Raw genomic sequence first — 27,277 nt, 5'->3', positions numbered from 1 at the left:
TCTGAGTTACATTGTCTCCTTCATCAGACATCAGACCCATGTGGCTGAGGAAGAGAGGACACACTCTTTTGTTTGAAGCTGGGGCCATCATTTCTGATATCTTCTGGGAAGCCTTTAGCTCTATCTTCCCCAAGGAATGGGATATGAGAGAGCAAAGAGTCCTGCACTATGGGGTTTGTGACAAGCCCAGCCTAAATGGCCAAAACAGATCTCAGCTGTGCAAGCCACAAGCTAATGTCCAGCATCAGCTGAAGAGCCAGTGATCTGGGTTCATCACAGCACATAATGGTAGTGCCAACCACCATCTTTACCCACAAGATTAACATTTTTCATTTCACATTTCCATCTCATGTAGGCTTAAAGGGTTTAATTTACCAAATTAGGCATTGAGGGTAGAATGGAGAGTAGCAATCTCTCTCTCCAGTATTGGAGAGTCATTTATGACCATGGGGCCAGTGGGTCCTACTCAGAAGTGGGCTTGTTCTTGACTGACTGACTCCTGCCTTGTCCAGAGCCCCAAGATGCCACGGCCTGAGACCTGGTCACACCTTCTTTTGCCTTGGGCTTCTCCTGCTGCTGAAGGAGGGGAGGAGGGGGGAAATGCTCCTTTTTTTCACACAACGTTCACGTGAACTCACAGGACACCTTGCGAGTCCCTGCACCTGTTTATTCGATCTTGGCCAGCATGGGCACAGAACTAGGGAAAGAACGGGGGGAACCACTGGAGTTGGGAGTAGCCAGCCTGAGCCTCCTGAGCATTGGGCATCTGGGAATAGGAGTGGGTGGTGAGCAGGGATTGATGTGTAGAAGACTTTTCCTGAAGTGCCCTAAAGCCATGACTCCATCCTTTCCACCATCCTCCCTCCGTGATGCCGTGAGTCAGTGGGCAGTGAGCTTGCACAGAGTGCACCTCTAATGGTGGATGCCACATTTGCTTCTGCCTGACGCATCTCAGTGTCACTTACAGTGATGATCGAGGAAAAGATTTCCTCATCACTGCAGCCCTGGGGCTTTGTTCCCATGTGCTCTGAGGTTTACAGTGATGGGAAGGGCACTGCCACTTATGAAATTCCTGCTCCACAGACACTACGAGTGTTCTTCACAACAGTTGGCTCATGTCACAGTCCTGTTTGACAGACAAAGAAACTGAAGTATAGAGTGATTGTCACTCACTAGCAAACAACGGAACCAGGGTTCACACCCAGGTCCATCTGGACTCACGCTCACATGCTTCCTACTCCTGTGCCAAGCTCCTTAGACAACGGAGCAGGTTGTCTCCTGTGGGACCGTCGTTTGATGTATGTGCAGCTCAGGAGCCAGCCATATTTCAGTCTAACTGTGGAGTTCACCACGCCTGACTTCCAGACTGCCCCGTCTGCCGTTTTTTTCCTTCCTCCACACTCACACCTTCTTTCACCAAAGATATCTGTGTCCCTTGCTGCATAGGTCCTTCCGTTAGTAGGAAAATGACAGTAAGCCCCCTGCTGTTTCCTATGAGTTCATTCCCGTAACTTTCCCGTGGTCTGTTTGCTTGTAAGAAAAATAATGAAACAATTGCACTGAATACTACTTAAGACACAAGTTCCAAGGTAAGAGAACATGATAAATTAGTCATTAGCTACAGGATCCCAAGCAGAGTCCCCCAGAGTGGGAGAAAAATTGGGGGCCTAGAAGCACTTCCCTGGTCCCCTCAGAGCCATATCAAATTGGAATGCCTCTGTTCCAGCTAATCAGAGTCCTCCCTGAGCACATCAGACTGCCCAACACAAAGCAGGTGCCCAAGGAGCACTTGGTGCATGAATGGTGTCAACTGTCCCACATGGAGATGCAGGCCTCCTGGTCTGGAGGCTGTGAAGGCATGCGTGGTCATCACAGTGGTCACCTGGGTGTGACAGATGGACAGGGCATGGCGATCTGTGGTCCTAACACCAGGGCTACCTGAGGGGTGCAGGGAGCAGCTGCTGCAAAGGAGCCTCTCTCTTTGTGGGTCTGTCTCTGTTCCCTGGATTCACACCCACACAACATTCAAGCCAATCCACTTGGAACCCTCATCAGCAACGCTGAGCATCACTGGGCTTCTCCATCTCAGGGCCACATCCCATGGGCTGAGGGGCTCAGCATTCAGGATTGAGGACCCCCACACTCGCCTCCTTGATTCCTGGCCATGAATGCTGCTGCTGCACAGGCCTCCTGCATGGCGACCCCTGAGCAAGGGCCAGTTGTCCAAGAAGGCAGGGCATCCATGCGCCAGCCCTGGCCAGTGGCCTCCTTTCCTGGGCCCACAAGCTACACTGGGATGTGTTTGTGCCTCATTGTAAATTCAGCTGGTGCTGGGGCAATGTGGCTTCTCTCACAGAAACTCATTTCTTCTCTGGTCCCAGGCCGACCTGATTCACAGTGGCCCACGTGCTCTGAGCCAATACCCTCCTGTAGATTGAAGAGACCATAGTAACTGGAGACTGGGCTAATCTCTGGGGACTGGACAGCCCAGAGGGCTGGGGCGTCCCCAGTGCATCTAGTTTCTCCTGGGAGGTGGTCGCTTTTACCTTGCTGGCCTCTCCGGCCAAGGGACAGCCTTTCAGGCTTTCTCTGAGCGCAGCCCATGGGGCAGCACCCCCATGTTACAGCAACACATGACTTCATCTGCAGAGAATTCCTCCAGCTGCTGACGTGGCTGCCTGGTCATGTTTCGATGACCCAGTTTTCCCGATTCTTTGTCTGAACTCTCTGTGGACCTCCACCCCATTCTCTCCCCAGAAATTCAGTGGAGTTGTTATTAATGAGGCATTAACTCGAGCTAGGCTTCTAGGAAAGGGCTCTCCTTGCCCCCCTTCTACATCCTGCTCACTCATACAGCAAGATCATTATATGACGGACACTGATGACACAGACGTCCCTTCACCCCAGGACCGCCAGCCATGGAGCATTTGATGTTTAAACTGAGCACAGAAAAATTCTGGGGTTTTACTGAAAAAAAACCATTGCCCCTCCATCCAGCTTCTCAGGCTGTTGGTCTTTCTGTGCAAGATCAAAAACAAATGTACATTTTTTCAGAGGGGGAGAGGCAATGCGTTGAAAATTCCCATCTTAGAGTTTCTTCCTCAGAAACTTAAAAAGAGCCATTTCTTTGAAATGGCATATGGCGAGTGTTTGTGTGTGTGTGCGTGTGCGTGCGTGTTTCCCCCTCTGCCGGAAGGACATGATTGAATTTAGATTTTCTGGTTTTTTTTTTTACTTACAGAAAAAGAGCCCACAATGAAAACAGTGTGTGAAAGGGTCTTATTCAGCATGTCCCTTGAGGACGGCTCTTGTTCTTTAGTCTGTCTTCACATTCCTCAGGTGTTTCTGTGGCCTCTTAGTGGAGGGATTTCTCGCAGGAGTGTGAAGGTGGAATTTCCTCTTCCTGGCGTGGCCGAGGGCCTCCAAGCAAAGCATTTGCTTCTGAAAGTTTCCCTCAGGGGCATGTGGGGACGATCTATGCTGGTCTGAAGAGGTCCTGAGACCTCAGATGAACCAAGGTCAACCTCCATCCCTCAGTTTCCCTTGGGTGAAAGCTGGTCCCCAGAGACCGTGGGGGGGGGGCGGTGCTGTCCTTCTACCACTGGGGTCATGTGACTGGACCTGGGACTGTTGGGCTGAGTGACTTAGAAGGACCACTGGGTCAATGAGTTATACATACAGGGCCATAGAGATGAGACAGTGCCTGTGCCCTGCCCAGGGATCCCTCGTGAAGCCTCAGGGTGTCACTGGCTGGGACAAGCCTGGCCCTTTCCCTGGTAAGCAAGTGACCATTCACAGACAGCAAGATCATGCTGGTTGGAAGGGATCTTAGAGCTCCTCTAATCCCTGTTAGACAGAGGGATAATGTGAGACTCAGAGAAGGAACGTAATTTCCCTGAAGTCCCATGGCCACCTAGTGGCAGGACCAGTCTGGGATTCCTGGCTATGTGTCACTGTCCCATGCCACTGGGCCCTCCTTGTGTGGCATTTTGAAAAGTTTCATCAGATCAGGTGACTCCCTGCTCAGGAGTTCCCGGCGGCTTCCCAAATTCCTCACAAAAAATCCCTAAGTCTTTCCCGCAGCCCACCCAGTCATATAGGACCTTCTCTCCTGTCTCTCCCACCTCCATCCACCCCTCTGCATAGCCAAATTAACCTTCACACTGAAGTCGCCGAGTGCTCCCCCCGCTGTACCTGCTGCTGCCTGTGCCCGTCTCCTCCAGAGAGGCTGACTTACTCCCTCACATCAGCCGCATCTCCTCTCTGCTCCCTTGCCCTGCTTGGTTTCCTCCTCAGCTTCGTGCCTCTGACGTTGTTATAAATGTCTTTGCTGGCTTGTTTACTGCCTGTCTTCCTCCCACTGGGCCATGGTGAAGGCTGCTTTCCTCATGACACTGTTCTCAGGGCCCAGAACAGTGCCTGCCACGTAGCAAGTGCTTGGTGCAAGATGGGTGAATGAATGCATGCATGCATAAGTGAATGACTAGATAGATGAGTGGACGGGTGGGTGGACGGATGTATGAATGAATATTCCTATGGTGACTGCTCTCCATACTGATGTTAATGGACCGGGTCTCCTCTCTGAGGTTGGTCAGAGTGGTCTGGGCATTGCTCATTTTCCTGCTGGCTGACCCCTCGCACGGTCCATCAGTCCTGGGGCAAACACTGTGCTACTGCATTGGAACACTAGTGCTCAGAGGCCCTATTTGCTGAGGGCCTCCTGTGTGCTGGATGCTGGGCTGGGCTCTCAGGGCTTAGTGGGGAAGAGACCAGGAGGCCACCAATTATATCCTGCCCAGTCATTGCTCACCTGGAAGTAGGGTCACACCACTTGGAGCCTCAATGTTCTTTCCTGAAAAATGGAAATAAGGTCAGGGTTGATGGTGAAGCTAAATGAGGTGCCACAAGCAAAGCCCCATGGCAGCACATGTCATTAAAGGTGAGCACCTGGAACACTAATCCCAGTGGGTGCTTTGCCACGCTGCCACTGGCAAGCCTAACACATGAGCACCAGGACCAGAGGAACTCTAACACATGTCCCCAGGACCCTTCTGAGGATTTCAAGGGGCTGAGGGTGAGGAAGGGGTGCAGGGGTATGGCCTGCATGTGCCACGGGTGTCAGGGTTGGGGGCAGCTGCCTGCAGAGCAGCCAACCTGCAGCCCTGCCTTGTAATCTGCACAGCCTTTACCCCAGGGACCTGCCAGAAAGGAGGAAGCAGGCCCCACTACAGTATAGGTGGCTGTCCCTCAGGCCTTTCCCTAAAGGCTCAGGCCCCTCTGCACAAACACACATATGCACCACACGTACACACACACAGCCCACATACAACATACATACACATGCACCACATATACGAGAGTACTTCAAAAAGTTTGTGGAAAAATAGAATTGAAAGATAATATGAATCTTTCCATGAACTTTTTGAAGTGCCCTTGTATAAACACACTACACACAAACTGCACACATATACACCACACACTGCATTTAGACACATACCACACACATACACACACCCCACATACACATATATACACACCACACACACACTCACACAGCGTGGTCTTGTGGGGCAGCCTCAGTGCTACCCCCATTTCAGGTGTGCCTGCTACACTCCTGAAGATCATGATGTCTGAGCACTTCATTGCTTCAGATTTTATAGATTCTTTAGACCTGGATGAAGTTGCTTTAGTCCTGAGCAGAGCAACATCTCATCTTACAGCTGGGGGTGAGGTGGGGTCTGGCCTCTGATGGCATCAGGGGACCCTCTTTGACCGCTGCAGGTGCAAGACTGGGGAGGAAAGGGGCACACCAAGGTGCTAGGGGCTGGCCAGTGGGAAGACTAGGCATTCTGGGCTGATGCAGCTTCCTGGGATTGCTGCGAAGAGCCAGAGTTGATATAGGCCTACCCCTGACATATTGCGGGTTCAATTCCAGACCACGACAAGTGTTGCAATAAAGTGAGTCACACGAATTTTTTGGTTTCTCAGTAGATGTAAAAGTTATGTTTACACTAGACTGTAGTCTATTAAGTGTGCAATAGCCTTATGTCTAAAAAAATAATGTGCATATCTTAATTAAAAATGCTTTGTTGCTAAAAAATGCTAACAATCTTCTGAGTCCAGTGAGTTGTAATCGTTTTATGGGTAGAGGGTTTGGCCTTGATTTTGTTAACTGCTGACTGATCAAGGTGGTAGCTGCTGAAGTTTGGGGTGGCTGTGGCAATTTCTTAAAATAGATGACAATGAAGTTTGCTGCATCAATCGACTCTTTCATGAATGATTTCTCTGTAACGTGATAGCATCTGTTTGATAGCATTTTATCCACAGCAGAACTTCCTTCAGAACTGGATTCAATCCTCTCCAACACTGCCGCTGCTTTATTGACTAAGTTTATGTAATATTCAAATCCTTTGTTGTCATTTCAACAATGTTCATGCTGTCTTTACCAGTAGTTTCCATCACAAGAAAAAAATTTTCTTTGCTTATCCATAAGAAGCAACTCATCATCCATTTAAGTTTTACCATGAGATTGCAGCAGTTCAGTTACATCTTTAGGCTCTACTTCTAATTCTAGTTCTCTTGCTATTTCTACCACATCTACAGGTACCGCCTCCACCAAAATCTTAACCCCTCAGAGTCATCCATGAGGGATGGAATCAACTCCTTCCAAACTCCTGTTAATGTTGATATTTTGTCCACCTCCTATGAATACTGATGTTCTTAATGGCGTCTAGAATGGTGAATCTTCAGTTTACTTTGCCCAGATTCATCAGAGGAATCACTATCTACAGCCTTATGAGATGTATTTCTTAAATAATAAGACTTAAAAGTCAAAATTACTCCTTGTACCATGGGCTGCAAAATTGATGTTGTGTTAGCAGGCATAAAAACATTAATCTCCTTGTATATCAGAGCTCTTAGGTGTATTGTCAACGAGCAGTAGTATTTTGAAAGGAATCTTTTTTTGAACAGTAGGTCTCAACAGTGGGCTTGCTCAGTAAACCATGCTGTAAACACATGTGTTGTCATCCAGGCTTTGTTGATTCATTTAAACAGCACAGGCAGAGTATCTTTAGCATAACCTCAGGATTTTCAGAATGGTAAATGAGCACTGGCTTCCACTGAAAGAGAGCCTGTCCTTTACAGCTTTGAAGGGAGGCATTGACTTCTCCTCTATAGCTATGAAAGTCCTAGATGAGATCATCTTCCAATGAAAGGCTGTTTCATCTACACTGAACATCTGTTGAGTGTGGCCACCTCCATCAATGATCCCAGCTGGATCTTCTGGATCACTTGCCACAGCTTCTGCATCAGCACATGCTGCTTCACCTGGCACTTTTCTGTTATGGGATGGCTTCTTTCCTTACACCTTATGAAACAACCTCTGCTAGCACCAAACTTTTCTTCTACAGCTTCCTTACCTCGCAGCCTTCACAGAATTGAAGAGTTAGGGCCTCGCTCTGGATGAGGCTTTGCCCTAAGGTAATGTTGTAGCTGGTTTGATCTTCTATCCAGACCACTAGATCTTTCTCCGTAACAGCAATAAGGCTGTTTCACTTTCCAACCCTTCACTTGTTCCGTGGAGCGGTACTTTTATTTCCTTCAAGAATATTTCCTTTGCATTCACACCTTGGCTAACTGGCGCAGGAGGCCAGTCTCAGCTTTCAACACACCTTCCTCACTAAGCTTAATCATTTCTAGCTTTTGATTTAAAATGAGAGACATGTGACTCCTCCTTTCACTTGAATGCTTAGAGGGCACTGTAGGATGATTACTTGGTGTAATTTCAATATTGTTGTGTTTTAGTAAGTAGGCCTGGAGAGAGGGAGAGAGATGGGGGAATAGCCTGGTGGTGGAGCAGTAAAAACACACATTTCTCGATTAAGCTCTTATACGGGCACAGTTCATGGCACCCCAAAACAATTAAAATAGTAACATCAAAAATCATTAATCACAGATCACCATAACAAATATAGTATTAACGAAAAAGTTTGAAATATTGCAAAAATGACCAAAATGTGACACAGAGGCATGAAGTGAGCATGTGCTGTTGGAAAAATGGCGCCAGTGAACGTACTGGCAGCAGGGTTGCCATAAACCTTCCATTTGTAAAAAAAAACACAGTATCTGCAAAGCATGATAAAGCAAAGTACAATAGGACAAGGTGTGCCTGTATCTGCAAAGCACTCAGAGAAGGGCTGGGCACTGAGAGGACAGGGGCCTAAGGGAAAGAGTGGTTGCCCCAGCGGTTGGAGGCTCTAGAAGTGAGAGTGGGGCCGTGGGGCTGGACCATGTGTCAGCTTTCATGTCCACTAGCCAATTCCTCTTTGAGTCAAGGTTTGGCAAATTGATTTAATCGGGGTGAGAAGATTTGCTTTCTTTTTTCCTAGTCCCCACAGAAGGTGCCATTATTGTGGAATTATGAAGATAAAATTGAATATGTAAAAATTAAAGTTAAGATTTCAGGAGATAAGTTTCCTCCTATTACAAATTTATAGCATTCCACCCAAGTGTCTGTCAGCATCTGAATGGATAAACAAATGTGATGTATACACACAATGGAATGTTATTCAGCCTTAAAAAGGAAGGAAGTTCTGGCACATGCTACAACGTGGATGAAACTTGAGGACATTATGCTGAGTGAAATAAACCAGTCACAAAACAGGACAAATATTGTATGATTCTACTTGTATGAAATATCTAGAATAGGAAATTCATAGAGATGGAAAGTAGAATGGTGGTTGCTGGGGGCTTACGGAGGGAAATAAGGAGTTACTGTTCAGTGGGTACAAAGTTCCAGTCTGGGAGGATGAAAACGTTCTAGAGATGGTTAGTGGTTATGGCTATGATGTTTGAGGTAGGGTCCGCAGGCCCAATAGTCAGCCTCAACCCGCCCAGTTCTCTTACCAGGTTCTTGACTCCACCACAGGAAAGAACTCAAGGGTAGAGTCACGATAGAGAGTGAGAACAAGTTTAATATAACAGATAAGAAATACAGGTTCCACAGAGAGAGTGCAGCACAGCTCCAGAGACTGAGCAGAGCCCACACCAAGTTTAACACAAAAGTAAGACAGACATCAAGTACAGACATCAAGTCTAACACAAAAGCAAGAAAAACACACTTAAAGTTCAGGGCCGAGCCCGTGGTGCACTCGGGAGAGTGCGGCGCTGGGAGCGCGGCGACGCTCCTGCCGCGGGTTCAGATCCTATATAGGAATGGCCGGTGCACTCACTGGCTGAGTGCCGGTCACGAAAAAGACAAAAAAAAAAAAAAAGGTTCAGTACAGAGGGCAGGCTGGCTCAAGAAAACAAGCAGCTGCTTGCTGAAAGTAAGCAAATTAAAGTATACACACCTCAGCCAGAAAAGTACACGTTGCCTCCAGGAAAGTGAGCAACAACCCTGCCTTCTGCTGGGATTCCGCTTTTATAGTTTCTCTATCTTATGAATATTCACTTAAGGGGTGGCTCCCAGTTATGTAACATTTCATCGTGCACATGCTCAGTCGGTCTTCCTGGGGTGTGTTCATTGGTCAGATCCTATCACATGCACCAGGCATATTCAAGAATATTCTGTGCTCTCTATTGAGCCTGCCCAGCCACGGGATTTGCATTAGCCAGCCCCTTGTGGTTTCATTTTCCCCTGTTAGTGCTGAAAATAGGTCTAACTGGCAAGAGTAACTTTCCTCTAGGGGAGAGCTCACAGGAGGGGGCCTGAGACCTCAGGGAGTGGCTAGAAATCCAGAGGCTTGTTCTGAAACCCCAGCCCAGGGAACCTGAGCACCTCCTGAACATACTTAATGCCAGTGAACTGTACACTTAAAAATAGTTAAGATGGTAAATTTTATGTTATGTATATTTACCACAATTTAAAAAAATAATTCATAGTGTTTACAGTACTCTGCCAGGATCTGATTGAGCAGAAACAGCAGCATTATTTTTATGCATTTATTACAGTAGGCCCAGCAGTCAGCTGACCAGTACTTATTTAAAACAAACCCATACATATTTCTTTGAATTATTCAGAAGTCCACACTCAACTCTGCTTCCCACTGGCCTGTAGCCTCCAGACTGAAGGAAAGTTGACCGAGAAATCTCCACTTCTTAGCCCTTTTCCCCGTCTAACTACTTTTGAAAGAACCTTGTTTTCCTAAATCCTATAATTACATTTGCCTCCAGGGTACCCAGGAATTTTTTTAATAAGCAAAGAGCATCCTACAATTATCATGATGAGTTGAGGGCAGGCCAAGTTCAGACAGGAGGCTGACTCAACTCTGGAAACTGACACTCACGTGTTCAATCCAGGAGGCACCCGCCAGCACTCATGGGGGTCAGTCATTAGTATTAAGAACCAGAGAATTAATAGAACCACGTAGATGTTCACTTTATGCTGCCAAGACAGGGCAGACAGCTTGGTGGGATTTGGCTTTCCTGAGGCTGGCTATGCCGTCAGAGCAGGCCCCTGCCTTCACAGATGGTTCTAGGTAAATATTCCCTGGCCATGTGCATAACCTGGTCCTGCTGGAGCCAAGGCGGGGATGGGCAGAGCTGGTGGAGTCGGAGCCTGTTGGCTCTGTCAGCCCTGATTTGGCCTGAGCCCGGTTTCGTGGTTCAAAGAGCGCTTAGCTGCTTGTCTTTGTCAAGAGCACGGTTGGGGATCTTTTATGTGGAAGATGTAGACTTCTTGAGTTGACTTTGATTATTTATTCATCCCCCTTCATGGGTGTGTGATAACACGGGCACCAAGGAGCCCCTTATCCTGGTTGCTCTTGCTCTGAAATTCATTGAGCTTTAACGTCCTTTGAAAATTGCTTTTCGAGGGAGGGGGAAAGTTTTTGAAGTCCTCTTTCTCTCTGTCCCTCTGCAGTGCCGCAGCACCTCTTGCCACCGTTCCATGCGCCCTTACCAATTGACATGCGCCACCAGGAAGGAAGGTACCATTACGAGCCTCACTCTGTCCACAGCGTGCATGGGTAAGTTCTGGGCTCAGCCTGCTGTTCTCGGTGTGCGGTCTCTTGCCACCATGGAGCCTCGCTGGCAGCCTTGGCCACCTCTGCTCTCTGTCTTTCTTTTTGGAGTTCCTGATCCACATTCTCCTGGATGGGCATGCACCTTTGCCACCTGTGAGTGTGTGGAGGTGGGTGGCATGTGAACACCAGCTCCCCTTCTGGTGCCTTCTCCTATGTCACTGATTCTAAGGCTCTAGGCTTTTTTGATGTATCCAGGCACCGTGTGAGGCTCTTTACCCATCCATGAAGTGGGAATCCCCTACAGGCCAAAGATCCTGTATAAGTAAGGCCACCTTAGATATATGTTGTTCCAGCATAATAATTCAGAGCACTTCCTTTCACTCTCTCAAGTGTACCAGTTTGAGTAATAAATTATATAGTCACCCTATTATAAGGACAAGCTCAAACTGATGCTTTGGGACCTCTCTCTGTTCCCTGCTTCGAGGTCGCCAGGCAGAAGGGGTGTGTTCACCTGTGCAGTTTCAATATGCCTAGCCCTGCCTCTCTTCATTTCCATCTCAGTCCCCTAAGCCCAAGGCTGATGTCACTTTTCTTGGTCTTCATGACTCGAAGGCTCGGCCCCTTGCTACCCATCTATTCTCCTTCCAGGAGACAGGCCTCACCCTTCTCCCCACCTCCACCCTCTTGCTGCTCCCCATACATGCCTTGGAGGGGAGCTTCTAGGAAGCAACAACTGGTCCCAAGGCCCCTCAGCCCCTCCTGACCCAGTGCCTTCCCTCCCGTGCCCCTGCAGCATCTCACCGGTGCATGCCAACTTGTTCTTTGTGGCTCCAACACACACAACCCTGTCCCATATTTCCCTGGAATGTCTGCCTGGAATGTCCCCTCCACCTGGTCACCTCCAAGCCTCAGCTCAGGAGCCACCTCTTCCTGGGGGCACTGTCATCCCCCACACAGAGTGAGGGCCCCTGACCTAAGTTCTCACCGCACTTTTACACCTGAATTATCTGTTTGCGTACCACCCCCACCAGCAGGCTCTGAACTTCCCTCTCATTTCTTTGTCTATAACAGCCAACACACAATAGGTGCATAATCAATGCTTGCTGAAGTGGAGAACCTTCTCCACGAATTCCACCTATTGGAGACAAATCCTACTGCCTCTCCTGTCTCTCATCCAGCGAAGTCATAAATACTTGCTGAGCACTCACTACACCCAAAGCACTCTGCCTGAGACGTGTCCCAGCCAAACCTCAGATGACCCTGTTTCAGGACCTCCATTGCCTCCCCGAAACAGGACAAACCTAGGACTTTTATTTACTTTTTAAAAATCTTTTTTACCTTTTAATGTTTTACTTCAAAATAATTTCAGATGTACAAAAGCAGTTGCACCACTCATAAATGATTTTCTGTATGCCCTTCACCCAGCTCCTCAAATGTTAGCATCTTACATCACTTAAGACGGATGTAATGTTGTTAACTGACTGACAAATCTTATCCAAATTTGGTTGGTTGCCTGCTAATGTCTTTTTTTTTTCCCAGTTCAGGATCCAGAACTGCTTGTCATGCCTCCTTAGTCATCTTTAATCCAGGACACTTCCTCAGTCTTTATCCTTTGTGACCTTGACAATTTTAAAGAGTACTGGCTAGTTACTGTATAAAATGTCTCTTGGTTTGGGTTTGCCTGATGTTGCTTCATAATTGCATTCATTTTATGCATTCAGGAGAATAATGCCATAAAAGTGACGTGAGTCCTTTCCACTGCACAATCTCAGGAGGCATGTGGTGTTCATACTTCTCATCACCAGAAATGTTGATCACTTGGTTAAGGTGGTGTCTGCTGGGTTTTTCCACTTCCAAGTTATTTCCTTTGTAATTAATAAATATTTGGGGGGAGGTATTTTGAGAATATGTAAATACTCTGTTTCTCATCATATTTTTCACTCACTAACTTAAACGTCCATTAATGAGTCTTGCCAGAAACAGTAATTGCTAGTGTTTACCAAATGCCAATTTCCTATTTCCATCATTCCTTCCACATTTGTTGATTGGAATTCTGCCGTAAGGAAGAGCTGTCCCTTCTCTCACATTTCTTTATTCTATATATAAAGATGCACAGATATTTGTGTTATTCTATGGGTTATGCTCTATTGTTATCACTGTTTATAGTGTTGTTTAAATTGCCCCAAATTTGGCCATTGGTTGTCCCTTCAAGGTGCCTTCTGTGTCCTTTTGACATGCTGGGAACTTTTAATTTTATTTAAGTGCATGCACCTGTTCTCACTTGACTAGCATCTGCTGCAGCACCCTTGAGTCCACCTGGTGGGTGATGGGTCCACTTCCACCCCCTGCCCACTTCCAGCGCCCCTCCCTGTGTGGGTGGCTGAGAGCACAGCCCAGGTGATCTCTGGAAGGTGCATATATTTGGACTTAGTTGGACTACCCGAAAATTGCTTGGTTGTTGACATCAAAGAATACTGAGAGCATCAAGGGAGCTCAGTCCCTTTTTGAGGGGTTGGTGTTACTGATTTCCTGTTTGTGAGAAATGTTTGGCTGGTTCAGTGGCACAGATCCTGGGCACAGCAGGCCCACCTCAAAATGCTCCCTGCACACAGTCCCAGTGCTAGTCAGGAGACATAAGCATACTGAGAGCTCCATGTAGAGAGAGTCCACATGGGTGTGCATCACTCTGCAGGTGAATGTCCTGGCTCACATCTCCCCACACACCTAGGGCCACCACCAGAAGTGTAAGAAGGTCCCAATGTTGATGACTGCTATTTCTCATAATAACTCTGACCTTGTGTGTAAGATCTATTGTAAACACTTCATGTGTTTCATGTCATTTAATCTTCTCAACAACCCTAAAAGGTAGACATTTCATGTCTTCCCCATTTTACAGATGAAGGAACTGAGACAGCACCAAGAGGTTAAAAGATAATCCTCAAGGTCACTTGCTTAGGGAGTGGGGGAGTTATAAATCGAAGTGCAACGCCCTGAGCCCAGGCCCTGACCACATGCTGGCCTTTCTCCTGGAGCATAAGTATGGATCACAGCTCCCTCTGACAGGTTCAGCTGATCCCTTTTGACAGCCATACAGCCCTTTGTTAGGGCACTGCCCCTAGTTCAGTGGTTCAGAAAACTTCTGGACCAGCAGCATCAGTGTCCCCTGGAAGCCTATGAGGAATACAGATTCTCAGGCCCCAGCCCAGACCTGCTGAGTCAGAGACTCTGAGGATGAGGCCCTGGTGATGCTGCTGCAGGCTCAGGCCTGCCACTGAATGAGAAAAGCCCCCGGTGCTGTCCCTCCCTGGGCAGGTGGGGAGCCGTGGGCCGGGACACAACCCAGATCTTCTCCAGGTTTTGCTGTTCTCCAGCTCTGGGCTGGACGCGGCCACCCACCCTGTCTGGGCCTGCTTCCTTCCTGGCCAGTGAGGGACCGGGTGTGAGCAGAGAACCTAGCAAGGCAGAACGTGGATGAGGGCAGGCTGCAGGAGAGGGCACTGGCTGGCGGGATGTGGAAACGTCCTTGACACTCACTACTAGTCTGCATGGCTCTTTCACTAGGCTAGATTCCTGAAGGGCATTGTATTCATTTCCTATTGCTGCTGTAACAAATTCCCACCAGCTTAGTGCATTGAAACAGTACAAATTTATTCTCATATAGTTCTGGAGGCCACAAATCTGAAGAAAGTCTTATGTGGGACTAAAACCAGGGTAGGGCTTGTTCCTTCTGGAGGCTCCAGGAGAGAACCTGTTTCTTTGCTTTTCTGGTTTCCAGAAGCTTTCTGCCTTCCTTGGCCTGAGACCACAACTTCCCATGACATTACCTTTTCTCCCCACCTCTGTCCTCATGTCACCTTCTTCCTTGTCTGTGGTAGATTTCTCTCTCTGCCTCTCTCTTATAAGGACACCTGCAATTGCTTTTAGAGCCTTCCTGAATTATCCAGGCTGTTCTCCCCATCTCAAGATTCTTCGTGTAATCACATTTGCAAAGTCCCTTTTGCCAGATTCCAGAGATTAGGAGGCAGGCATCCTTGGGAGTCAATATTCAGCTCACTTGGGATCACCAAGCTCCAGCGGGGAGCCTGGTGTCACCCAGTAGAATACAGTAAAGCGTGTTGACAAATTACACAGGTCTGCACGGGACAGGCACTGCACTGGAGCCTGGCATATGGTATTAGTTAATCTTCCTGGTTGCCCTGTGAGATGGGGTTATAAGCTTCATCCTGCATATGCAGACACTGAGACTCAGAGAGGCTCAATAACATTCATGCATCATCACCGCTAGGTGGTTGCTTCTGTGAGGGCTGAGGAGACCAGACTCTTGAGGTGCAGATCCCCTCCCCAGCCAAGAAGGGCCTCTCTGGTTAAACCCTGGTGGTGGGCAGCAGCACAGTGCTCCCAGAGCCCCCAATCCTGCTGGCGGGGGGGTGTTCCAGTAGCTCTGTGTAATCCTCAGGACAGATGGTCCCTGCCCAGGACAACGGCGGACACTGTGAGTGCTTCAGGTTGGCCTTGGGCTCTGGAAGCCCCCCTTAGTGCCCCAGGTGAGAACCAGGACAAAGCCTATGAGAAAAATGGCCCCATGGCTCTGGCTTGTGTGATTAATGTGGTCGGAGCCTGGTGGAGCACCCCGATCCATCAAGCCTATGATGTAGCCAGCCACTCCGTGTCGGCACCAAATGTGTCTAATTACACAAACATTGCACAGCAAATGAGGTGCGGTGTCATCTCTTGTCAGCAGAGTCTGAGCCTTGGCCCACTGCTCTGAATCACAGGGCTGCATTGCATGGCCCACTGGGGGTACGCCTCCTGCTTACCAGCACTCCACACCCACCACACCTCGCCATTCCCCCTGGGGACCCTGATAGCTCCAGGGATGGAGAGCTCCACATGTGCGGCCCCAGGTGAGGAGCTCCCCTGCGTTCTCTCCTTCCACCCTCCCTCAGTCCCCCAGGACTACTGCAGTCATCGCCAAGGAGCTGCTGTTGCTATGGCCTTTCTTGAACCCAGCGCTGAGGCCACTAGCCTCAGGGGAGTCGATTGACGTGAATTAACAAGTCTCAGTTTTCTCCTCTGTGAAAGGGCCAGATCTACTGAGAAAACCAGATAACCCAGCCACCGAGCTGTTTTGAGAATGAAATGGGGGATGTGAGTAAAGCATTTAGAACACTCTGGAGACATTCAATGGATGTTAGTGGTTATTGTTATTATGTTGTCCTCCCCATTTGCCTGCTCGAGTGGGGGTTCATTGCAGGCTGAGGGACAAGTGTGGCAAAAGCAGGAGCAGTCTTTATTTTTACCATTGAGGAATTTGGACTTCCTCCTTTTGGTGACCAGGAGCAGGAGGGAGTGGTCATATTTATTTCCAGGGTAACTGTGGGAGAACTTAGGGGATGGACAGGAGAGGGGCAGGAACACAGCAAGGGGACCGTACAGAGCTGTCATAGGGGCCCCGGGCAGCAGAGCACCAGGGCCAGAGCTGACCACACTGCTCCAGACAGGCAGCGCACGTGGGGACACCCATCCAGCCCAGCCCAGCCAGGTGGCTTCCCATGTAGACACCCACTCCCCACCCCTCTGCAGAGTGACTCTTCCCAGTCACCTCAAGGACTTGCATTGCTCACTAGAGCTCACGTGGTTCAGGAAGAGGAAATGACACTGCCCATGAGCTCCTGGTGCAGCATCCTTGGTCTATGTAAACTGCTGGTGATAGGGAGACAGATGGGTCAGGGACTGTCGTTGCTGGTCAGGCCAGGTTCTCTTGTGACCCTCATGGGCACATGCTCCTGAGTCCCAAGGGTGAGAAGAGAAGGCCAGCTATAAATGTAGCTTGTGGGGTTCTTACCAGTCCACCCTTGCACTGCCCTGGGGCTTCAGAGAGGGCCAGTTCCAGCTGCTTCCCACCCCAAAGGGCTCATAGAGACTGCCGTGCAGCGGTTCCCAAATCTGCTGCAGATCTGAACAGGTGGAGTGTGTCTTATAAAGATGCACATTCCTAGGCCCTGACCCCAGAAGTTCTGGTTCTTTCAGGCTAAGGTAAGGCTTGGGAATCTGCTTATTTATAGGTATGCACAGGCCAGAGTTTGAGGACCACTGCAGGCCACCCTGTTGATTTGATACCCAAGAAAGCAGGCCCAGAGCTGTTTGCTGGCTTTCTGGAGTCACAGGGCCAGCAGATTGTAGAGCTTTTTCTCTCACTGATAATGCGTCTGCCTCTGCCTCTGAAAACGGGCTATTAAAAATCCCCTGGTTCCTTTTGGTAACCCATTCACAGATGAGGCTTTCCAAGTTGACCTAAACCTATTCATATTCTCAGCTTACAGAAGGCAGTGAGCATATGGGGTGGGAACGGCCACAGGAGGACAGTGCCCTCCCCTCTCCTCCTACCTGGCTTCTTACCTGACCTCCGACATGCATCACCCAGATTCTGGGCCTGACCGCTGCTAATTGCTCCCTGAAGATCACTTGACCTGAGCTGTTCTCGGTGTGCGTTGCATTGTCAGTCACGGCACAAGGCCACCCTTAATGGAAAAGGAGAGGAGGGGGCTCCTGCTGGGGACAGATGGCTCTGGGTTGTAGCTACCAACTCATGGAGAGTCACGCTGGCCCAGGTACTTTAAGGAAGAGGGGACGCCAGCTGGTGGGGGTGGGAACCTAGACCCTCTCCCGTCATCTGCACACTTGACCACATGAAGTGCGCATTTCCAGGAGCCCCCTGAGAGAGCTGTTAGGAATGTCCGCATCCCCACTTTGTCCCAGCAACTGCATATTAGTGGGGATGTTTAGCCCCTGTGTTGGTGTGGCTTCACTTAAGAAAGTAGTTTCTTTGCTGTTGTTGGGCTGAGCTCATGAAAGTTCCAGTCTGGGGGGATTTGAAGATGGCTTTTTCCAAGGTCAATGTTCCGTAAAGACTGTACCGGTTTGTCGTGAGATTAATAAACACAGCAGTCTTCTCCACCTGTGACTCACCGGCATTGTCCTGGGCCCTGTGACTCTATCCTTAGCCATTCTCCAAGGTGGGGTTGTTGGGCAGAAAGACATTTGGATATTTTCTTCTTAACTCTTGGCACAACACACCAGGTTCACGATTCATAGAGGGTTTGGTTTTGTTTGTGTTGCACGAAGAGCCTTCTCCTCCCTCAGTAAACATGCGTGTTTCTCCTCAGAGACTTTTGGGAGGAGGAGACTTCCGAAGGGCATGTCTGCCTGCCTCCTAGGCTTAGATGCTGGGTGGGCCCAGGGTTGCCACCAAAGGCCTTGTCCCTCCTCCCCCCTTGGGTCCACGCTGCCCTCCCATCCCCAGGGAGTGCTCCTAAAAGCTCGCCGTGGCTGACCACTTCAGAGCAACTGGACGGCAGGCAGACGAGGACCCAGAAACCCTGGGTCTAGGCATTTTGTAGAACAGCACACCCTCCTCCCGTGGCTGCCTGAGGACTGAGTGACAAAATGTGGAGCCTTGACTCACTGTGATGCGAAAGGCCCTTAGAGACCCTGTCTGGTGGGCCCCTTCCCTCTCTGGGCTGTGGGATGCTGAGGTCAGACCAGCTGAGGAGCAAGAGCAGGAGACCATGGCCAGCCCTCTACTTACATCGCTTCACCCTCCCTGCAAGGAAGGCATCCCAGTAGGTAAGTGGGGAAACTGAGGCATAGGAAGGCTAGCTACCTTCTCAGTGATATACTCCTAGCAAGTAGCATAGCTGGGATCTGAACCCAGGCAGTTTGACCCTAGAACACTCCCCCGGCCCCCTGCCCCATGCTAAAATCTCCCCTGGCTCTGAGAGCTTCAGATTCCCAACGCCAGGAGCGTACTCTGCTGCGTGGGACAGACAGCTCATTTATAATGGAATCTGGCCTGTAAAATTTTAATAAGGAACGTGTCTGATAAGATGGCCTGGTCTTTGATCTTTACTGAATGCCAGTATTTGCAGAATCGGAGCTGCCTGGCTCTGGCTTTGGAGAGAGCTAGCTTGGTCAGCTGAGAGCAGGAAGGGCCCAGGGAGTGAAACAAATCTTGATGAGCAGAGTCAAGGTGGGTCTGCAGTGGGGGAAGGAGTACACAGCAGTGTGGGGAGGGGCTGCCTGCGGGAAGGTTTTGCAGGCTGGGTGGTGACCTTTCTGGATCTCTCCTATTCCAATGGCTCCCACTGTCTTGGGGATTTCCTATCCACACCCCCAGGATACAGGGTGTTGTTGTGTTGGGGTTCAGATCCTGCCTATGCTGCGTAGGTCCTTTCCATCCTTAGGCTGGCTACTTAACCTCCCCGAGCCTCAGTTTCTCCATCTCTAAAATGGGGATATAATAGTAACCCACATGGAATTGCTGTGAGGACTATGTAACTGAGTTTATATAAAGCATGGAGAACAGTGCCTGGGACATAGTGAGCATCAGACAATCCTCTGCTCTTATCACTCTTATGCTGACACTAGAAGGAAACCCACATTTTGTTCCAGGCACTCTGCAGGGTGCTGGGCTGATGGTGTCATATTCTGTCCTCCCAACACCCTGTAAGGTGGGTGACATTCTCTGCAACTCGTAGTGAAGAAAATTGGAGGTTCCTAGAATTTAAAAGCTTCCCAAGATTGCTCAGCTTTTAGGTGAGATCTGACCCCCAAGCCTGAGCTCTTCCCTATGCTATGATATCCTCAGAGAGGAAGGAGAATCTTGCTACAGTCCTCAGCATGTTATCCTGGCCACCACATATGGAAACACAACAGTAGTCAACCCAAAGGAATTAATTGCTAACAGTAGAATTTTAGGCATTTGTGGGGTAGGTTGGCCATTGACGTGGGGTTCCTCTTAGACTGCACAGATTCAGGTTGTCCACTCTGGGTGGAAGCTGATACCAGTGCCCAAAACACATTCATTTATTCAGGCTAATTCATTGTTGCTGGATTTATCTGTGTTCCAAGTGCTGTCACTCAGGGTCACTCCTGCCAGCCTCACTCACCATGTGTTGAGGGAATGTGTAAGCAGTGACCTGCCTGAGTCCCCATGCTTAGAAAAGTCCATCACCATTGCTGCTGCTCGCCAAGCCTCCGTCACTGACTGCAGCCAGTGTTGCAGCATCAGTTACACGTTCCGGTGCCCACTGAGAAGAAATAGGTTGAGCACGTTGGGAGCCCCTCCTCCCATCCTCTCCTTCTAGGAGCTGTACTTCTGAAATGTGCACTTGGCCTGCCCACCCAAGCAAAGTAAAGAGTTCAGTTGTTGCTTAACCCAGTGGGGGAGTGTTCCTAATCCTCGTTCATCTGAGGACACTCACCCAGTGCCTGTGATGTGCCAGCCTCATGCCAGGCACTGGGGATACAGGCGCAAAGAGGCACAGTCTTGTGCCTACAGAGATCTCGTGGTCTGGCCGGGGAGGGGGCAGGACTTGAATAGCTAAAGGATGGCAAGCTGGAAGGGGAGTAGGGGGAGCCCAGAGCACCAGTAAACTGGAATGGAAAGTATTTATCAGCAGGGAGGTGAGGAGGCCTGCCTCTCTCTCCCCCACCCCACCCCAGCCCCAGCCACCTTCTTGGGGTTGCCCCTGTTCCAGTGAGGGGCCTCCACTCCCACTACCAGTGCTACTAAGAAGGAGGGGGACCTTTTCAAAGCACACACTAATGGACTCAAAAGCTTGCTAAAAATTAGCAGCACACCCGCCTCTAAGAAGAGATTTATCTCAGCTATTCAGCATTATCCATCTAGTTTTGACAGACATCCAGGAAAGGAAATTCCATACACCACTTTGGCAGCCTAGGCTAGAGTTTAAGAATTCTCACTGTGGAGGAGGTTCCCTGTGTTTATTCCACCGTCCACCCAGGCTTTTTCTCATTGCTTAACCCAGGCCCCGAGTGAAGTCTAGTGAAATCCCTCCCTTTACCAAAGGGAGTGAAATCCCTCCCAGCCCTCACCCCCTACTCCCAAGACTACATGTCTTATTCCCACCTATGGCTTTAAAGCCCTGACTTTCTGGAAGATTTGGCTCAAAAGTGCTCAGCCAAGGGTGTCTCCTGCTACGGACAAAGACCCCACATGTCCAGAGGTTAACCAGTGCGGCAGGTCACCTGGAGAGGGCCTAATCCAGACCAGCTCTCTCAGGGCCTCTTCCCTGCACCCTGCCGTGTTCCGGGCCCCAGACATGTGGTGCCTATCCAAGGCCTCCTCTGGAGTCCCCCACCCCTGCTCCGTGCAATTCATCACTTTGCTAGGAAAAAAGTCTCTCTGATATTTCCCTCTTGTCTTTTACACATTTTGATTTTTATATTGAAAAAGCTGATAACCTTCCTGTCCTTCTGCTGCAAGGGAGAAAAATGTGAGAAAGGGTGGGCAATTGCAAACCGCTGTTGACCATGCGGCTGGATCTTAACCGAGTCCATCTGTATGGCCTCCTTTGTAGGCGCACTTTTATAACCTAATTTCCCTACCAAAACATCAGTGTTTACTTAGTAAGAAATCTGCTCTTTGTCAACTGAAAACAGTGATTTCTTTATTATGGCCCTGCGTGGGGAGTGACAGTTGAAAGCTGGTGCTCGGCAGGGTCTGACAGAGTGGAGGGTCTGTAATGGGAACAGGGGGAATGGAGGGTTGAATGGATTGCATGTGTACACAGATGGGTGTCTGTTGCAGAACAGACCCATCACACGGGGCGAGGGCTGGTCAGCAGGTATCCTAGGCAGCAGGTAGATGTCGCAGCCAAGGTGGGTCAGGGAGACAACCCCTGAGCCCTCAAACGCTTTCCAGTGGCCCACATGAGTTCTCCACCACAGCCCTACAGCCACCCACTCCCCACCCCAGAATGCCAGTCCACCCAGCCAACTTTTAAACAGAGGCCAGTTTCCACCCGGCCACCCTTTTAAAAAATTTTGGTCTTGTTAAATATTGAAGACATACAGAAGAAAACCAGATGCATGTTTAAGATACTCACACATTAATGACACATACACCCTTGTCCCCTGCCCAGCTTAAGCACTGGGGACATGCCAGCACCTTCAAGGTGCCGTGTGTCCCCCATGCTCCTGCCCCAGGTCCTCCCCACTCCATCTTTCTCTGGGATTTGGAGTTTATCATCCGTTCGCAGTTATGACAGTTTTACCTTCTGTCTGACCCCTAATACATTGTTTAGTTTTGCTTTGTTGTTCTTTATATAAATGGAATCATTGCAGATGTGTTCTTTGGGAACTTGCTTTTCACACTCCATATTATGTCCCAGAGATTCACTCATTCATGCATGGGAATTCTTAATTTGTTTATTCTTGCTGCTCTGAAGCAGTCTGTGTTTTTACCATTTTGAGCATAACTGCTGGGACGCTCACGTGCTGTCCTCCAGCCCCCTGTGCAGCGGGTTCTCTAGAGTGAACTGTGTGTCTAGGCATGGAATTGCTGAGTCGTAGAGTATTTACAATTTAACCTCCTAGATGTTGCCAGACTATTGCCAGCTGGTTTTGCCAACACTCACTCCTGCCAGTGGGGTTTGAGAGCTTGGCACGTCCTTGTCACCAGGGCGATGTCGTCAGTGTTGTACTTTTTGCCAAAATGGCATCTCCCCGTGCTTCTAATTTTCTACTTCCCTTATTACTAATGAAGCTCATCATTCTTTTATATTATTATTGCCCACTAATGTTTTTCCCTCTTATAAAATGCCCGTTCAGCTATTTTGCCCGTTTTTCTGTGGGGCTGTCTTTTTCCTATTGATTTGAATAAGCGTTTTATATATTAAGGCCACCCGTTCTGTGGTTAGTAATATGTGTTGTGAATATCTTCTCCCAATTTGTGCCTGGGCTCTTCACTCCCTTGATGGCAAGTTTGGAGGAAGAGAAGTTTCTATTCTAAAGTAGCTCAGGTAGGTTATTGACCTTTCCTTCATGGTTTTTCGTACACTTCCTCCCACCCAGGTGTGTGGCCAGACCTTCAGCCCTGGACCATAATGGCCATTCCCTGATATGACCTGCACTTGTTCAGCTATTCTCCCTGTTTCAGAACACCAGGCCTGTACTACTGAGTGCCTCCTTCCCTTTCCCCTGTAAGAGTCTAGGTCAGATGCCACCCCCTGCTGGAAGCCCTCTCAGATTGCCACAGCAGAGTGGATGAATCCTTTCCCTCCCACCCCTCTTCCTGCTTCAACCTCTTGTCTACTGTTTACAAGTACCACAGTCAGTGTCCACTATCCCTTCATGACCCCAGAGGTCCCAGCATGGTGATTTGGCAAAGTACCAATGTGAACTATAGGCTTGGGGGCTGTGATTTCCTGAGCCTGTAGCTGGAGCTGGGCACCCCTCCCAGCCACGGCACCCCAACAGCCTTGTTGTTACCACAGCCTTATGGGTGCTCATGCACTCTGCTGAGATCTGTGCACATGTGGGTCAGGGCGGAATGTCAGGGTCCACCAGGCACAACTCTGGTGCAGCACTTGTCAATGGGGTTTGTGACCACTGTCCCACTGCCTGGATGCATTTAGGGTTCTGTCCAACTCTTCCTCAGACCCCCAGCTCCCCACCCAGTGCCATGAGAGGCTCATACTCAGTGAACATTGGCTGATGGAGGGAATGATGTGTGGACATGGGAACAAATCAATGAATGGCTGGATGCTGTGGCCCCAGCTCCTGTTTGCAGAGCCTCCTCCACATGGGCAGACTACCACCCTGATAGAGAAGTGCAGATTGACACAGAAAATGAACTGGGCTCCAGTTTGGGGATGGGGCAGTTCTCCAGTGTTTTTCAAAATAATCTGCTGTACATCTCTTTAAACATGCAAATCCCCTTAGTACATTTTGGAACAGTCTTGATTTCTGGAGCTTTTTTAATGAATGTATGGAAAGCATGGTAAGCAAGCTTGCCAACATACCGTTTCACATACAAAACCAAATAACAAAAAAAAAACACAACAAAACCAAAACCATCAAATGAAAACCTTATAGAGGAGATTGAATTCCATCCAGAAGAGCTTTTTGGAGCTCTGTTGTATTTGTTGGGAGAGCCTAGAGTAGCAGGCTCTGGGCTTGCTCTGCAGGGATGATCTGGTGAGAGCAGCCACATGCCTGCCCTGCCCTGGCATTAAGAAGTCCCGGTTTGGGGAAGAGAGGCACAGAGCAGCAAGGCTGGGGCTGTGGGGAATTTGGCTCCCATCCATCAGGTCAGTGGGCCCGGAGGACACCTGCCTAATGTTTCTGAGAACGTGGGCACCTGGCCTGAGCAGCTCAGCAGCTGCAGAAGGGTCCTGGTCTCCCCTTTTCTGAGCTCTGCTGAACCCCCCATGGTGCTGTGATCCTGGTGGGTGGTAGGCACCATAGCCCAGAGGCAGGGCTGGTGCACACAGGCCAGCGGTCCCGGAGCAGGAGGAGTTGGCGTGTCAGGGCTGCGTGCCTGGGTGGATTCAGCTATGGAAGTCAGTGACCGTGTAATCCGGATGGTGGGCAGGAAAGCACGCTCCAGAGTGCTGTGAGCATGGGGGGTTGGAATGTGGTGCTCAGAAGCCCTCCCCTGCCAAGTGCACCCCAGTATGGGGCGGTCCCTTTCCCTGCCAGCCTGCCATGGAGGAAGCACCTTCTGGAGCCTGGGTTATTCCAAGAAATAACTCTGAGAGTTTGCAGTCTCAAAGGAAGGTGACAATAATAATGACAGTGAAGTCTGCCTCCTCCAGAGGGCCAACTCCAGCAAGTACAATATGCTTTACATTCTATATTAGTTGCCTGGGGCTGCTGTAACAAATTGCCACAAACTCGGTGGCTTAAAGCAACAGAGATTTATGCTCTCACAGTTTTGGAGGTCATAAGTCCGAAATCAGCATCACTGGGCTGAAATCAAGGTGTCAGCTGGGCCACGCTCCCTCAGAAGTCCCAGGGAAGAACCCTTTCTTTGCCTCTTCCAGCTCCTGGCAGCTGCTGGCATTCCTTGGTTTGTGGCTACATCACTGTGATCTCTGCCTCCATGTCACATGGTCTTCTCCTCTTTGTCGTATCTCCCTCTGCCTCTTATAAGGACCCTATGATGGTATTTAGGGCCAAACTGAATAATCCATAATTCCCTCATCTCAAAATCTTTACTGCAATCCCATCTGTCTCTTTTCCCAAATCAGGTCACAGTTTCCAAGGATTAGGACGTGGACACATATTTGGGAGATAGCAGCAGCCCCCACATGTGCTTTCCTTCTGCGTATGTCCTTCGTCATGACACTACTCTTTGCAGATGAGGAACAGGTTCGGAGAGGGCACATACTTTGCTCCCAGCCACACAGCTAGGGGTGAGCTGGGCTGAGATGGAGCCCAGGCCTTCTGCTACAATGCCTGTGCTCTTCACGGGTTACACTGTTGCTTCTGTCTTCCTTCATCAGCAGGCACATACTGAGTATACTTCGTGCACCCAGTGGGGACAGAGCCTGGTACTAGGCAAGCAGTGTGGGCAACAGCAGGGTGGACACCTGCTTATGGGGCTGCCCGTCCAGTGGGGACACAAGCCATGTGTGAGCTCATCCCTGCTGGAGCCAGGTCATCCAGTGAGATGGATGTGCTCAGGGGTGAGGGAAGGAGCTGCCTTCCAAAGGAGCATCTCATGAGGGGCCTGAGCTTGACCTGGGCCTGGGAGGTATCCTGGGTGGAGCACCTGAGCTGGCACCTCTTGGGGGAAAAGGGGGGGAAACTGGGGAAAGGGATGCAGAGGAGAAGGGCGTGACTGGAGATGCAGACGTGAAGGAGTGGAGCTGTGAGGACCAAGCCTGGCATGTGCCCAGGACCAGACTGGTACACACAGGATGTGGAGGGGAGAGGCAAGCGCTGGACCACATGGGACTCCAGTCTCCCTCCTGCTACAGTGAGGCCACAGTCACCTCGAGTAGCAGGCTGGAGCTGAGGTTTGTAGACACAAGGCCCCGAGTGACTGGACCTCCCCATTTACATCTTCTGCAAAGGCCCCTAGACTGGTCTGGGGACACCCAGGTTCCACTGGTCAGCCTGCTGCTGTGCTGACCTCACCGTGGCCACATCACTGCCACTCTGTGTCTCAGTAGTGATATCTGTGAAATAGGACACCAAGGGCCCAGGCCTGCCTGTTTCTGGCCTCACTGACCAGCACAGGAGGTCTCTGAACGAAGCCGTCCTGAATTGCCAAGGGTTGGTCCCTCCTTCGGCTCTGACCCCCAAGAAGAAGAGCCTGCCCCAATGGCTCGTGCAGAGGCTGGGTGAACCAGTACCCCTCAGCTCTGCATCATTTGGCTTCCCCAAACAGGCACCATGGATGGAGTGCGGGGCCTCAATCACTGGAGTTCCTTCCCATCCTTTCCCTGAGTTAAGGAACATGTCAGTTTCTGCCCCTGTGTCCTGGCCGGGGCTGTGTTGTGGGTCAGACCCCTCCCTTCTCCCTGTCTGCAGAGTTTTACTGGTCGCCCCAGCCTGGCAGAAGCTGCCCACCCTTTAGGAATGTGCCCCCATTGTTCTAGCTGCCAGGCACGGCACCCATCTCTGAGGGTCTGGGTGTGCTCACTGATGCCCAGCCAGTCAGGCGCAAAGTTACTTGTGGCCGTGTAGGGTTCTCATCACCTTGGCCTCTCCGTTTGTCTCCTACCAAAAACCTTGTGCCAGCATGTGGGGAAGGGGCCTAGGAGTTGATACTGGAAGACGTGGGGTGGGCCGTCTCCTCCACCCTTGGGCTACTCCTGTTGGCTTGTCTGTTAGATGCAGGAGGAGAGGTGAGCGCTGGTGCCACCTTGCACATTTCCTGTACTTGGCTCATCCATCTCATAGCTGCCCTGCAGGCAGGCTCCAGTGTCCCATCCTGCAAGCAAGGACACGGAGGCTGAGGGGCAGTTAGCACCAAAGTGACAAGATGCAAAGACACGATTCAGACCCAGATGTGTCTGACTTAAAAGTCCAGCCTCTGCCTATGAGCATGGGCGGCCCCCTCAGCCTGCACCACCTCAGGGTCAGTTTGGGGACCAGCTGAGCTCCTCAAGGGCAGAGGTGGCGAGGACAGGACGACCAGAAGCCTGCGTCTATGAGGACTATTAGAACTGTCAGTATGCCCAGCCTGACTTCATGGAGGCAGAGAGGCCTGCCTTCCATTCAGCTCTGCCACTAACTCTGCAACCTTGGTGAGTCATGTGACTTCTCTGATCCTCCGTTTCCTCGTCTTCAAAATGGAAATAACAAACCTACCTTGCAGGCTTGTTGGATGTGTGGCGTGTAGTAGTAGTTCAGCAAATGTTGATGCCTTTGTCAGCAGCAGCAGCAACTTTCCTGGGGCATCGTCCAGTTAGGCTACAGAGCAGCCGTCCGGTTATGCCTCAGTTTACTTTGTCTGTTCTCCCCTTTTTCCTTTTCCTCCTTACTTCTTCTAG

General features: G+C 49.9%; 1 protein-coding gene across 2 annotated transcripts in view; it reads left to right on the top strand.

The window, feature by feature from the left end:
* The window catches only part of GLI2 (GLI family zinc finger 2), a 179,857-nt gene that overhangs the window by 111,809 nt on the left and 40,771 nt on the right, over window positions 1-27,277 (top strand). For both annotated transcript variants that reach the window (XM_063115753.1, XM_063115748.1), the window contains exon 2: window positions 10,865-10,970. In XM_063115753.1, coding sequence (XP_062971823.1) covers window positions 10,865-10,970 — 106 coding nt within the window. The remainder of the gene's footprint in view (window positions 1-10,864; window positions 10,971-27,277) is intronic.

Source organism: Cynocephalus volans, chromosome 1, assembly GCF_027409185.1.
Source record: "Cynocephalus volans isolate mCynVol1 chromosome 1, mCynVol1.pri, whole genome shotgun sequence".
In the NCBI taxonomy this organism is placed as follows: Eukaryota; Metazoa; Chordata; class Mammalia; order Dermoptera; family Cynocephalidae; genus Cynocephalus; species Cynocephalus volans.
This window is presented reverse-complemented; position numbering and strand designations above follow the sequence as displayed.